Here is a 14,060-nt window from a genome sequence, read left to right on the forward strand (position 1 = left end):
TTTGCTTACATTAAGGTTTACTCCTTGTTAGGGTTTGAATATTTGTCGCCTCTGAAACTCATGTTCAAACTTAATCCCCAATGTGGCAGTATTGAAAGGTGGGGCCTTTAAGAGGTGATTGACTCATGAGCACTCTACCTGGATTAAACCAGTAGTCCCCAACCTTTTTGGCATCAGGGACCAATTTCATGGAAGACAGTTTTTTCCATGGACATGGGGTTGGGTCGGGGGTAGTTTCGGGATGAAACTGTTCCACCTCAGATCATTAGGCATTAAATTCTCATAAGGAGCACACAACATAGATCACTTGCATGCACAATTCACAATAGGGTTTGCGCTCCTATGAGAATCTAAGCCACTGATCTGACAGGAGGCAGAGCTCAGGCAGTAATACTCACCCACTGCTCACCTCCTGCTGTACAGCCTAGTTCCTAACAGGCCATGGACCAGTACCGGTCCACGTTCTAGTTCATAGCCTGGGGGATGGGGATGCCTGGATTAATCCATTAATGGATTAATGAGTTATGGAATAGGACTGGTGGCTTTATAAGAAGAGGAAGAGAGATGTGAGCTGGCACACTCAGCCCCTTTGCCATGTGCTGCCTCAGGACCCTGCAGAGAATCCCCACCAGCACAAAGGCCCTCACTAGATGTGGCCCCGCAACCTGGGACATCTTAGCCTCCATAACTGTAAGAAATATTTTTTTTCAAGGTACCCAGTTTCAGACATTCTGTTATAAGCAACAGAAAATGGACTAAGACATTTCTTATACTATAAATATCATGTGTCTGCCATTACAGTATCATACAGAACACTTTCACTGCCTTAAAAATCTTCTGTACTTTGCCTATTCAGCATTTTCCCCCATTTATCTTTTTACTCTCTCTAGTTTTGCCTTTTCCAGAATGTCCTATAATTAGAATTGTATAGCATGTAGCCTTTTTAGACCAACTTCTTTGTCTAGGAATATGCATTTAAGGTTCTTTCATGTCTCTTCATGGCTTTATAGCTCATTTCCTTTTATCACTAAATAATAATTTTCATATAGATGTACTACAGTTTATCTACTCACCTATTAGAGGATATCTTGGTTGCTTGCAGTTTTGGGTGATTATGAATAAAGCTGCTATAAATATTCACATTCAGGGTTTTGTGTGAACATGTTTTCAAATCAGTTGGGTAAATACCTAGGAGCTTGACTGCTGGATTATATGGTAAAATTATAGTTTTGTAAGAAAACGCCAAAGTGGCTGTTACTATTTTGCATTCCTACCAGCAATAAATGAAAGTTCCTGTTGCTCCACACCCCTTGCCAGTGTTTAGTGTTGTCAGTTTTTTTTTGGATTTTAGCCATTCTAATTGATGTCTAGTGATATCTCATTGGTGTTCTGTCATTCCCTAATCACAAAGGATAATGAACACCCTCTCATATGCCTCTTTGCTATATGTACATCTTCTCTGGTGATATGCTTATTCAGATCTTTTGCCCATTTTGTAGTTGAGTCAGACTTGCATACAAGTCTTATCAGATAGGTATTTTGCAAATATTTTCTCTCAGTCTATGCCTTGTCTTTTCATTCTCTTAACAGTATCTTTTGTAGAGTAGAAATATTTATTTATTTAGGTTTTTTTTTTTTTTTTTTTTTTTTTTTGAGACGGAGTCTTGCTCTGTTGCCCAGGCTGGAGTGCAGTGGCCTGATCTCAGCTCACTGCAACCTCTGCCTCTCGAGTTCAAGCAATTCTTCTGTCTCAGCCTCCCAAGTAGCTGGGACTACAGGCATGCGCCACCATGCCTGGCTAATTTTTGTATTTTTAGTGAGACGGGGTTTCACTATGTTGGCCAGGCTGGTCTCAAACTCCTGACCTTGTGATCTGCCCGCCTCGGCCACCCAGAGTGTTGAGATTACAGGCATAAGCCACCACGCCCGGCCTGTAGAGTAGAAGTATTAATAAAGCCCGACTCACCAAGTTTTCTTTCACTGATTATCCTTTTGGTGTTGTATCTAAAAACTCATTATCCAACCGTAGGTCACACAGATTTTCTCCTATTTTTTTTTCTAGAAGTTTTATAGTATTGTGTTTTAACTTAGGTCTGTGATCATTTTAACAATTGATGATTGTATGTTTTTAGTAGTCTTGAAGTATGGTAGTGTTCGTCCTCCAACTTCGTTATTCTTCCATATTTTGTTGGCTACTCTAGGTCTCTCGCCTTTTTGTGTAAACTTTAGAATCAGTTTGTCAATATCCACAAAATAGCTTTCTGTGATTTTGACTGAGATTAACATTGAATCTATAGATGAAGTTGGAAAGAACTGAAATCTTAAGTTTTCCAGTCCATGAACACTGAATATCTCTTCCTTTATTTAGATCATCTGGGTTTTATAATCTTCTGCATATCAGAAGATATAGTGTGCCCATTATTTTAGATTTATACCCAAGTATTGCATTTTTTGTGCTACTATAAATGATACTGTGTTTTTAATTTTAAATTTCAACCATTCAGTGCTAGTATATAGGAAGCAATTGATTTTTGTATATTAGCCTTGTATCGTGCAACCTTGCTAGAATTGCTTATAGTAGGAATTTTAGGGGTGAGGAGCATTGGTGTTTTGTTTGTTTGTTTTATGGTTGATTCTTTAGAAATATCACTGGCAAACAAAGACAATTTCTTCCTTCCCAATCTGTATACCTTTTATTTTCTTCTCTTGTGTTTGTTATTGTACTAAGATTTCTAGTATAATTTTGAATAGGCATGGTGAGAGGAGACATCCTTGACTTGTTCCCACTTTTTAGGGGCAAAGCATCCAATTTCTCACCATAATGTATGATGTTGGGTTTAATTTTTTTGTTGTTGTTGTTGTTGTAGATGTTCTTTCAGATTGATTTTTCACATAGAGAAACATTGCTGGGACTTGCTGACCAGACAATATAGCTGCCAAGAGCTTCTGTATAGGCCCTGGAACTATTTAGAAATTAAGAGAACTTTAATAACTTTCAAGAGGACTAGAAATTAATAATCAGATTTCTGATAAGGATCTAGAGCAGCCTAAACATCTCACTGGGGCCCACTGGCCCTGAAGGAGAAAGAACATCCTGGTTCTTTTCTTGCCCTCTCTCAGAATGATTTTTTGCAAGTACAGATACAGTGGGCGTGGTTCAGGGAATGTGGAGAATAGATGAATTCAAGACCCTAACACTCTGGAACCCCGCCCTACTTATCTGCTATTCCATTCCTCACCCCCTTCCCCTGTGCACATTTACATTCCCTGTGCTCAGACATAATCACTACTCCCTCAACACCTGCCCTGTTTTTCCACATCTTGCTATTTTTACACAAGATGTGCCTTTTGTAGTGCACCTGTGTTGGTTGAAAATTTACATTTTCAAGGTCCAGTTCAAATGTTCCCTTTTTAGGACTCTTTCCCAGTCTTCTCCATCCAAAGTTAGCCTTGTTCTACATGAGCCCTGTGGCTCTCTCCTTACATCTCTATCACCTCTGAGTGTAGCACCGTGTGCATTGCATCTGTGGGCCTGCCTTTCCCACCACCTTGAGCAGACTGAGGCAGGCCTATGTCAAATCCCCAAACCTGTATCACCAGTGCTGGCATGGGGACTGCTTCAGGGGAGGCACCCAGTAATGCTTATTGGTTGAATGAATGAAATTACTGGCCTTGCATATTTAGAGACCTCTGTCTATTCTCTCCATGTTTGCTTTTCCCCTGGTACTCTTTGAGTCCCTAGATGTATTCTGGAGTAAAAGAGATGCCATAGCATTTCTTTTCTTCATGAACAAAAATCAGGGGAAATCACCATTCATTGCAGACCTACTCTATTCACCCATTGACTTTAGAATCCTGGTATCCCCATGTTATCAGTTAGGGAGTTTGGGCTCTGAGGCCCAGAAAAATACCTCTTCTAATTGGCTCAAACAGTAAGGGAATTTATTGTATCTCCTATAACAAGACATATAGAGCTTGAGTGGTTCCAGGGGTGGTGGCTTAATAGTATCAACAAGAACCCCATCTTTCTATATTTTTTCTCTGCCAACCTCAACACACTAGCTTCTTCCTTGAGCTTACTCACTGCATGGCTACAAAATGGCTGCAACAAATCCAGGTATAATATCCTGACACAATAATGATTAGAAGGAGAAGGTTGCCTTTTCTTCCTTGGGCCTTTCTTTAGAATGAAGGAAAGTGATTCCAGAAGCTTCTAGAAATTTTCTGTCACAGTTCATTGACCAGAATTGACATGATGATGCTTGAGCCAACCACTGCTACAGGGATCAAGATCATCATGATTCATTTAAACCAATAGTGGCTTTACCTGGAGGCATAGGAGGGAGGGGTGTATACTGGAACAAAATGAGGGTTCTTTCAGCAGGGAAAACGGATAAATGTTGGGGAGCAAACCACCAGTGTCAGCTATACCCTTGTTATGTACAGAATTGTTTTATACCGAATTTCAGGGAGGTTAACCTACTTATATAAGGTTCCACAGCTGATAAAAATAGAAGTAGGGTTCAAATCCACACGCCAAAGCCCATCCAGGTACTTTCTTCTGCTCATGTGGCCTCAGAGTCAGACCACATATCCCTGGAAACAAAAGCCCCTTTTCTCACGGTGAGCACTTCAGGGGTTCAGGCAATCTCCCTGCTTTCCCTAGCCTGACCTTCAGCTGGGCATTTGATCTGTTTATTAAGTTATGACTTAATGGCGCTGCGAGACATTCGGACCTAGTTTTAGATTGTTAGAGGAGCTTCAGTGGATAAACATCAGATTCCCATTCTGTGCCGAGAAAATTCAGTTGTAGCTCTTTCTCTTTCAGTGTGTGAGGATTGGCAAGGGGCTTCTGCTGGGTCCTGCTTTGGTTTCATAGAAATGAAACCTCCAAAGCAGGAGGGCTGTTTTGGGAAAGTGGCCACTAATGGGGCCCCATGGGGCAAGGGCCAGGCCTGCACTGGGCAGTTTGCATATTCACTTTTACAAACAGTTGGCTCAGAGTCAGCAGTTAATGGAATGGGAATGATGTTCCTGTACCAAATCGTTTCCTGAAAAAAACATTTCCAATTGCAAACATATCTTGGCCTTTCTTCTTGGATTTGTTATGTCTCTGTGAGTGAATTAAAGAGGCAGGGCAGAGGGGAATGTTTCTGACTGGGGATTTTTCATCTGAAAACATTTTTAACAATGATCTACACAGAAAAAGAGATCCTGTTCAGACCCACCTTTAGGAGTCCTGGCTTCAAATATTGCGTTTCTAGTCACACTTTAGAGATGTTTCAATACCTCTCTATTTACAAATTGGCTCACTTTGGCTATACAACAAGTCTTGGGACAGGTGTGACTTTACTTACCTTATAAAATGTAAGCTGGAAATGCTGCCCCAGAAATGTGCGTGCATGTGTACGCACATGTGCACACACACAGTCAGGCTAAAATGGAAATGTATTTTGTTTTTCTGGGAAAAAGGTAAAATCCTTTGCATCCCATTCTCTGCTTTGGCAAATTCTGCCTCAACTCATAACCTGTGCAGTTGAAGGGTGGTCTTGACAGTTTGGATTATGTATTCAACAAATATTTCTTGAGTGCTTACAATGCTTGAGGTGTTGTTTTAAGTAATAATAATAGTTGCATGTATTTACCTAGCTCTTACCAGCTGCCAGGCATGCTTCTGGGTACTTTGCATATATTAACTCATTTAATCTTCTCAGCAACCCTTGGAGGTTGGCAATATTGCTGTCACTCCCATTTTGCAGGTGAGGAATCTAAGGCATGAGAGGTTGATGAACTTGCCCAAGGCCACAGAGCTGGTGAGTGGTAGAGTCTGGATATGAATGTAGGCAGCTTGGCTTCTAACCACTGTGCCCTCTGGCTTCATGGGGGATCTAATAGTGAACAAAAGAGAAATCGTGCCAGTCCTTACAAAACTTACATTCTGGTGAGGGAGAGAGTTAACAGACATATAAGTTTTTATTTCAGATCATGATGAGAAAATAGATCATGATTAGAAAATAAAACATGAGAGGGAGGTGGGAGGGTGCTAATCAGAGTCTCATAGAATAAAACCTCAACTCCTACCTATGACCTGAGTATGATGGGAAGTCACAAGAAAGCTTGAAGTGGGAGAATGTATGATCCTATTTACATTTTTGTAGAACATTCTGGCTGCACTGTGGGAAGTAGGTGAGAGTGGGGGAAATGCAAGCAAAGCGGTAGACCAGTTAGAAGGTGGTTCTGATAGGCCAGGCAAAAGATAACGGTGGCTCAAGTCAGGATGGTAGAGCAGGGAGATGGTGAGAAGTGTTTGGAATTGGGTCCTGGTTTGGAGGCGGAGCCCACAATACTTGCCAGTGTTTTGGACAGATGCAAAAGATGAGGAAAATGAGAACTTAAGAGTGATTCCTCGGAGCTTGGCATGAACCATGGTGTAAACAGTGGTGCCATCTACTGAAAAGGATAAGAATAAAGAACAGGTTCATTTTAGTGCTGGTATGGTGGGTATGAGGGTGTTGAGAATCACAAGTTCTGTTTGGATGTGTACATTTGAGATCTCTATTAGTAGACTTAAGAGGAGACATTGAATAAGCGATTAGATTCATAAGCTTGGAGCTCCAGGCTGGAGATTTAAATGTGGACATGGACATTAGTTGAATGGGATGACCTAGGACATTATCCACTTAATCTCTTTTAAAATTTTTATTTTTTAACTTTAAGTTCAGGGGTACATGTTTGTTACATAGGCAAACTTGTGTCCTGGGGGTTTGTTGTATGGATTATTTTCCCATCAACTATAGACTGGATAAAGAAAATGTGGTACATATACACCATGGAACACTATGCAGCCGTGAATAAAGAAAGGATCATGTAATTTGCAGCGACATGGATGGAGCTGGAGGCCATTATCCTTAGCAAACTAACACAGGAGCAGAAAACCAAATATGGCATGTCCTCACTTAAATCATGAGAACATACTTGATGATCTTGTGATGGAAACTTTCTACATCCATGCTGTCCGGTGTTGTAGGTACCAGCCACCTGTGGCCATTGAGTACTTGAAATGTGGTTGGTGCAGCTAAGGAGCGGAATTTTTAATTCATTGAAATTTAAATAGCTCAAGTGGCTAGTAGCTACTGTATTGGACAGTGCAGATCAGTGTAGCTACAGGAGAGAAAGTCCCAGGCAGGAGCAAGTTCCTTCATTGGCCAGTAAGCCTAGCCTTGCAGCCACATTTAAACATGACTTTATTTCCACTGCTCACTCCTTGCGTAGCAATGCTTGTTAACAAAGTAATGAAAATTGTGCTTCTTTGCGAGAAATAGCCTGAGAAAGAAAGAAAACTGGTAGTTCTAGGGGAGATATTAGAAGAAACTATAGAATTTTAAGGAAACCGTTGTGCTTAGCTGGAAAACAAACACAATCTGTACCTGCAGAATCATTTAAGCCAGGGATGTCCAATCTTTTGGCTTCCCTGGGCCACATTGGAAGAAGGAGGATTGTCTTAGGCCACACATAAAATACACTAAACACTAATGATAGCTGATGAGCTATTAAAAAAAAAAATCTCCAGATAATCTCATAATGTTTTAAGAAAGTTTATGAATTTGTGTTGGGCTGCATTCAAAGCCATCCTGGACCACATTGCAGCCCATGAGCTGTGGGTTGGACAAGCTTGATTTAAGCTTTGAAGGTACCCCTTCTGTGTTTCTGTCATGTTTTATGGAGAATTCTATGAAATAGTCGGTGTCTGTGAATGTGGAGATCAAGGTGGTGACTGGCTGGTACCCTATGTGAATGTCAAAGGCCTGCTGCAAAGGTACTAAATACCAGCCTCGCCATGCAAGTTGTGTCTCTTAGGGCGTAGAGAGTGTTTCACTCCCTTTGTTTCTCAGTCTCCTTCCAGTCCAACTGCAGCTATCAGTGAGTGTATTGAGGTGAAAGAACTCTTTGTAAGTGGCTGCCTTGTGCTTAGGATTTCTTGCAAGTCTATGCTGGCAATTGGTGAGGCCAGAGTCAATAAAAAAAATAAAATGGAAAGATGGGATGCTGCTTTTATTAAGGTTGATTGCAGCTGCTGTATTAGCTCTTTAAGAACCTCTTGGTGACCAATGCCTTCTGAGAAAATGGCCTTTCTGTGCTTAATTGGCAAAAAGCAAGGGGATTTAAGTCACTGCTTTTAGGAGGGGTAATCCAAGGTCAGCACTCACCAAACGTCTGTCACACAACTGGTTTTGTGGGAGGAATTTTTTTGTACTAAGGCTCCATGTGGGGGCTGGTCACTTGGAGGAGCGTGGGCTGGTAATCTTTGGTAGTTTTTACCTGTTTTTGTTTTTCTTTCTGAGGAAGGTGGAATTACAGATTTCTAGGATTTGAAGACTGTAAAAGAGCTTACTGTTCATCCAGTCAAACTCTATCTTCAGCTGAGGAAATGGGCCAAGAGAGATGAAGTGCCTGGCCCCAGGTCCCACAGCTGGTTCCATCTCAAGGGATAGGACCAGAGCTCAGGGAAGGGCCAGAACTGAGGTATTTTTGAGCAGTGGCTGGGGTTGGGTGGAGGTGGGAAGGCAGATAATTAGGAGAGTACCTCAGGGAAGCCAGGAGAGGTGAGAAGTCAGAGGACGGTTGAACTGAGGATGGAAATGCCTTACAGCGTACATATAGCCTCAAACCCATGACCCCATTCATCCTGTCAGCACACAGTCACCGGGCACCAGACAGGAAGTCCTGGAAGATGGGACAGGCAGGAGGTAGAGACTCAGAAAGAAGTCAGTGCCCACCTCGCTTCCATTCATTCCGAAATCTTTTCTGAGAGGAGGGAGATTTCTGTGCTTTTGAGACCTCCCTGCTTCCCTGAGGAAAGCAAGTGAAGTGACAGCTGGCAGAGGTGAGATTAAAGGGACAATTAGGTCCTTTCAGCCAGGCGAGGCCATGAATTGATCGTAGGCTGAGTAACAGCTGTAATCTACCCTTAGTGGGTTTTTTTCTCAGTGTCAATATCGAACACCCTTGTTACAGAGCTCCAACCCCCTGCCGTCCGTCAGCTGAAATGTGACCCTGCTCTTCCTTTTCTTCCAGTGTCCGAGCTGCAGGAGGAGGGAATGAACGCCATCAACCTGCCCCTCAGCCCGATTCCCTTCGAGCTGGACCCCGAGGACACGATGCTGGGTAACTGTGCTCTTGTCTCTGAATTCGCTTAAGATTTCCTATGCCAGCACCCCCACTGAATTCCTTTTCTTTTTAAAGAGGAGAATGAGGTGCGAACAATGGTGGATCCAAACTCACGCAGTGACCCCAAGCTTCAAGAACTGATGAAGGTAAGAAGAAATCAGGAGCGGCTTCAGGTGCCTCACTGACCCACCACGTGTCCATATGCCACCTGCTCTGTGCAGGCACCCCACGAGCCCCTCAGAGAAGGTAAAAAGTCATGGCAGCCCCTGCCTCAGGCAGTGAGTGGTCTAGCAGATGGCCATTGAAAACGTAACCGATTGTGTAAGCGTGGGATGTGACAAATGCCCAGTGAGTGGTGCTGGTCACAGCACCAGACAGTTCAGTACAGGTAAGCTCACGATGGCCAGGATTCCAGAGTGTACAAAATGCTTATTTTCTCAAGGACCCTCAAAAGCAGGCAGTGAAGCAGTAATTAGTCTCATCCCCATTTTCCAGATGACAAAATCAAGTTTCAGAAAAGCCAGATGCTTTGTTTATGGTCATAAACAAGGAGATGGAACTCAAGCAGAAATAAAGGAGATGAAGTGACATACTGTGCATAACGTACCTGCGCAGTGGCTGGCGTGCGCTTGTCCTTTCAAAACTGTTCATTTCTCCCCTGCGTCTTATTCCCTGTCCTATGTTCCTCCTCTTCAGCTTAACCAAGCTGCACTTAAGACAAAAGGCACTCATGAGTGTCATCCCAGCACTCTGCAGAGGCCAAGGCGGGCGGATCACTTGAGCTCAGGAGTTCGAGACCAGCCTGGGCAATGCAATGAAACATCATCTCTACTAAAAGTACAAAAAATTAGCTGGTGGGTGGATCACTTGAAGCCTGGGCAACAGGGTGAAACACCATCTCTACTAAAAATACAAAAAGTAGCCAAGTGTGGTGGCGCATGACTGTAATCCCAGCTACTCGGGAGGCTGAGGTGGGAGGATGGCTTGAACTTGGGAGGCAGAGGTTGCAGTGAGCCATGACCACGCCACTGCACTCCAGCCTGACCCTGTCTCAAAAAAAAAAAAAAAATAGCACTGAATGTCAGAGTGATTCATTCCCCCATGCAAATCTGAATACACGGTTCCCCTGTGCAAGACCTCTCAGAGTTTCTCATCCACCACAGGTTGCAGTCGACTCCTAAGAGGTGGTATTTAGACGCCTTGCTCTAGCTGCCTCTTCAACCTGAGATCAGCCACTACCCAGCAACACAAGGATGCCAGAACTGCTGCTCCCAGCAGCCCATGCGTGCTCCCAGCGCTCCCCACCGCCAAAGCCTGGCTAATGCAGTCCACTCTGAGTAGAATGCCTCTCATGCCCCTCATCTGAAAGTCTCAGCATGGCTGCTTGCTCCAGGAAGCTTGCTCTAAACTCTAGTGCCATGGCTCAACCACTCCACGGCTGCTATAACCCTATCCTTAGTTCTGTTGTCGTCTCCACGTAATATTATAGCTTCTCATGCACTTCTCTGTCTCCTTCACTAAATGGTGAGCTTCTTGGGGTTAGAGACTGCCTTTTTTTTCTATCATTGTACCCCAAGGACCTAGCACAGAATGTCACATATAGCAGGTATTTAATAAACATTAGAGGATGGATGGAGGAAAGGAAGGGTGGGTGGATGAATGGGTAGGAATTTCAAAGTCAGCCAGGAGTATTCAGAAGTAAAATCAAACCCATGTGAGGGTTGGGCCATCTCACTAGGGACTAGAGGACTGAGGGCAGTCATCTCAGAGGAGATGTGTAAATGTCCCTTCTGTCTGCTGAAGGGAGTCTGTGCCCTGACCCCAGAGTTTAAGAGAAAGGAGGCAGCCTTGGCTAGGCTGCCATGCAGCCCCTTGCTCCCCTGGATCACAACCGGAGCCCCACAGGCAGCTAGGCTGTGCATGTTGGGTATCTGGCCTTTCCTGATGCAGTCTGTGCTGCATCCACAGATGACTGCCCCTGCCCAGTGAGACCCTGAGCCCTCACCTTTCTGTGCAGGAAGAAGATGGAACAGTTGAGGTGCAGGCTGTGCCTGCCACTGCACACTCTCCGGGGTGCTGGGCCTGTGTGGGCAAGGGTAGGGGGAAAGGGGCTAGCCCTGGGCTTGCTCCTATTAGAGGGCGCTCACCATGCTAGAATGGGTATGCTACTACTTGCTCAGGAGACCTCTAAGGGTAAGGACGGTCAGAATGGGCTCCAAATGGTTTAGGCTTCAATGTTGATCTCCCAGACCTAGACCTGCACTCGGGCCCTGTTTGAGAGAGTGAAGGATTGGAGATGCACATAGGCCTGAGCACCGGGGTGCTGACCAAAGGCACAGCTACCTCCGTACTTCCAGAGGGAGGTTCAATTTTCTAGATCTAGGCTGCTTTGACCACCTTGAAATCCTACTCTTTCTGGTCAACTCCTAGTTTAAGAGTCTTCTTAGGAGCTGGGCACAGTGGCATGTACCTATAATGCCAGCTACTTTCAGATGAAGGTTTGAGGCCAGAAGTTCGAGGCTATAGTGCACTATGATTGCACCTGTGAATAGCCACTGCATTCCAGCCTGGGCAACACAGCAAGACCCTACCTCAAAAGGAAAAAAAAAAAAAGTCTCCTCAAACACAAGGCTTTCTGGAAGCCTCCCCTCATTCCTGATCTCTCCTGCTCACTCCCAGCCTGTTGGGGCCTCTTCTCTACTCTGTCATAGCACCATGTCCTCCCCACCCCAGGATTTGAACTCTTTATGTTATAATCCTTTGGTTGACCGGTTTTCTGCCCCCATAAGCCTCTCCAGGACAGAGGCTGGGTCTTACTCTACTGGATACAGTGCAGTGCCTGGTATACAGTAGGTATTACAGTTGCCATCCTCTTGCCTTGGGACAGCAGAACAAAAGCCTCCAGACTCCAACATCAGCCCACCCAGGGATGGCAACACCGTCTGGCTATTGCTGTGTTATAAAGGCAGCATACTTATGCTAAGGCAAAGACGTCCAACACAAAGGACGATGTCCACTTATAAGAAATCGGAGAAATGTCAAAACTGTCGTGGGTCCCCCAGGCCTGTGGTCAGGGATGAGGATTGAGTACAAAGGGACCTACGGAAGCATCCTACTGGGGAGGGAACTGTTCTGTATCTCGATTGTGGTGGGGATTAAACTACTGTGCACAATGACCAAGACATATCACTGTATACTTAACTTTTTTTTTTTTTTGAGATAGAGTCTCACTCTGTTGCCCAGGCTGGAGTGCAGTGGCACGATCTCGGCTTACTGCAGCCTCGACCTCCCGGTTCAAGCAATTCTCCTACCTCAGCCACCCAAGTAGCTGGGATTACAGGCACCTATCACCACGCCTGACTAATCTTTGTAGTTTTAGTAGAGACAGGGTTTCACCATGTTGGCCAGGCTGGTCTCAAACTCCTGACCTCAAGTGATCTGCCCGTCTCGATCTCCCAAAGTGTTGGGATTACAGGTGTGAACCACCACGCCCAGCCTAAAATTTTTTTTATGGCCGTACACTGTGAGTGTTGCTTGCCATTAGAGTAAGGAATAATAGGGGACATAGATATTAACAGGGACATGGCACTAGCAGGATATACATCTGAAAATTAAGAAGGCCAGTAGGGCTCACACTTACAGCTACCTGTGCACACACTGGGTTATGTGGATAGTTCTCCTGCTTTTAAAATCTGAAGTTCAAAGCAGGGCACAATGGAACACTCCCATAGTCTCAGCTACGCAGGAGATTGAGGCAGGAAGATCACTTGAGCCCAGGAGTTTAAGTCCAGCCTAGGCAACATAGTGAGACCCCATCTCAAATAAAATGTAACTTAAAATCTAAAGTTCATTTAGATTTTAATTGTTTAGGATAAGAAAGCTGGTCTGTAAGAAAATACCCCATAACTCTTTTCTTACTATTGCACATTCCCCCTCTCTCTCTCTGTAGGTATTAATTGACTGGATTAATGATGTGTTGGTTGGAGAAAGAATCATTGTGAAAGACCTAGCTGAAGATTTATATGATGGACAAGTCCTGCAGAAGCTTTTCGGTAGGAGAGTTGAGTGCTGCAATGGATGTGTGTTTAATTGCAGGTGGTTGGATCACCTACTTGTAGCTAGAAGGAGTTATTCTCAGTTTACAGTGGCTTACCTGGAAATGGATTACAAATGTGTGGAGCATGGAATAACAGCTCAGTGAAGGCTTTAGATGTCCTCTTGGGATGTTTCATATGAATGAATTGTAGAGGGAGTCTCCATGACTAGGTGGGCCTGCTCCTTCTAGCAGCCAAGAATCATCAGCTAGATGAAAAGACCCCACTGTATATTAATAACTAGAAAGCACGCCTCCGCCTCTCCAGAAAAGCATGCCTGTGTGGCCTCTGTCGGTATATTTACATGCATTGGCATGAGTATGCATTTTTAGACCTCTGTCACCTTCAGATGCATGTGTGTGTGTTCCTCTGTCATCTGTGGACTTGTGTGTGTGGGTATTCCTCCCTGGGTCACTTTGCAGCTGTTCATGTGAAAATGTAAGGACAATGGGGAGAGAAAGGAGAATTCAGGGGTAATCTTAGTGTTGAAAGGACAAATTTCAGCTTGAATGGAGTTAAGGTGTCCCCCACTGCTCCTAATCTAACTGTGGCCCAAACCGTCCCCTCAGATTCTCAACTTCAATCCTTAGCTGCCCTCTGGGCACCTCTACCTGAATCTGCTTTAGACTGAATTCATCCACTTTTCTAAAGCTGTTTCATCCCCTCTGAGTTCATAGAATCCTCTCCCTTCCTCCTCTGCCCCCATGTATACAGGGATCAGCAAGACCCATTTCTACCTCTCCTGAATACATCCTCTGCCATTTCGACTTCTCTGAACTATTGAAAAAACTTCCAAAC

General features: G+C 44.2%; 1 protein-coding gene across 1 annotated transcript in view; it reads left to right on the top strand.

Annotated features, from left to right (window-relative positions):
* The window catches only part of PARVA (parvin alpha), a 153,216-nt gene that overhangs the window by 87,917 nt on the left and 51,239 nt on the right, over window positions 1-14,060 (top strand). Inside the window, exons 2-4 of the mRNA XM_009459955.5 lie at window positions 9,076-9,165; window positions 9,244-9,314; window positions 13,118-13,220. Coding sequence (XP_009458230.4) covers window positions 9,076-9,165; window positions 9,244-9,314; window positions 13,118-13,220 — 264 coding nt within the window. The remainder of the gene's footprint in view (window positions 1-9,075; window positions 9,166-9,243; window positions 9,315-13,117; window positions 13,221-14,060) is intronic.

This window comes from Pan troglodytes, chromosome 9 (genome assembly GCF_028858775.2).
Source record: "Pan troglodytes isolate AG18354 chromosome 9, NHGRI_mPanTro3-v2.0_pri, whole genome shotgun sequence".
NCBI lineage: Eukaryota > Metazoa > Chordata > Mammalia > Primates > Hominidae > Pan > Pan troglodytes.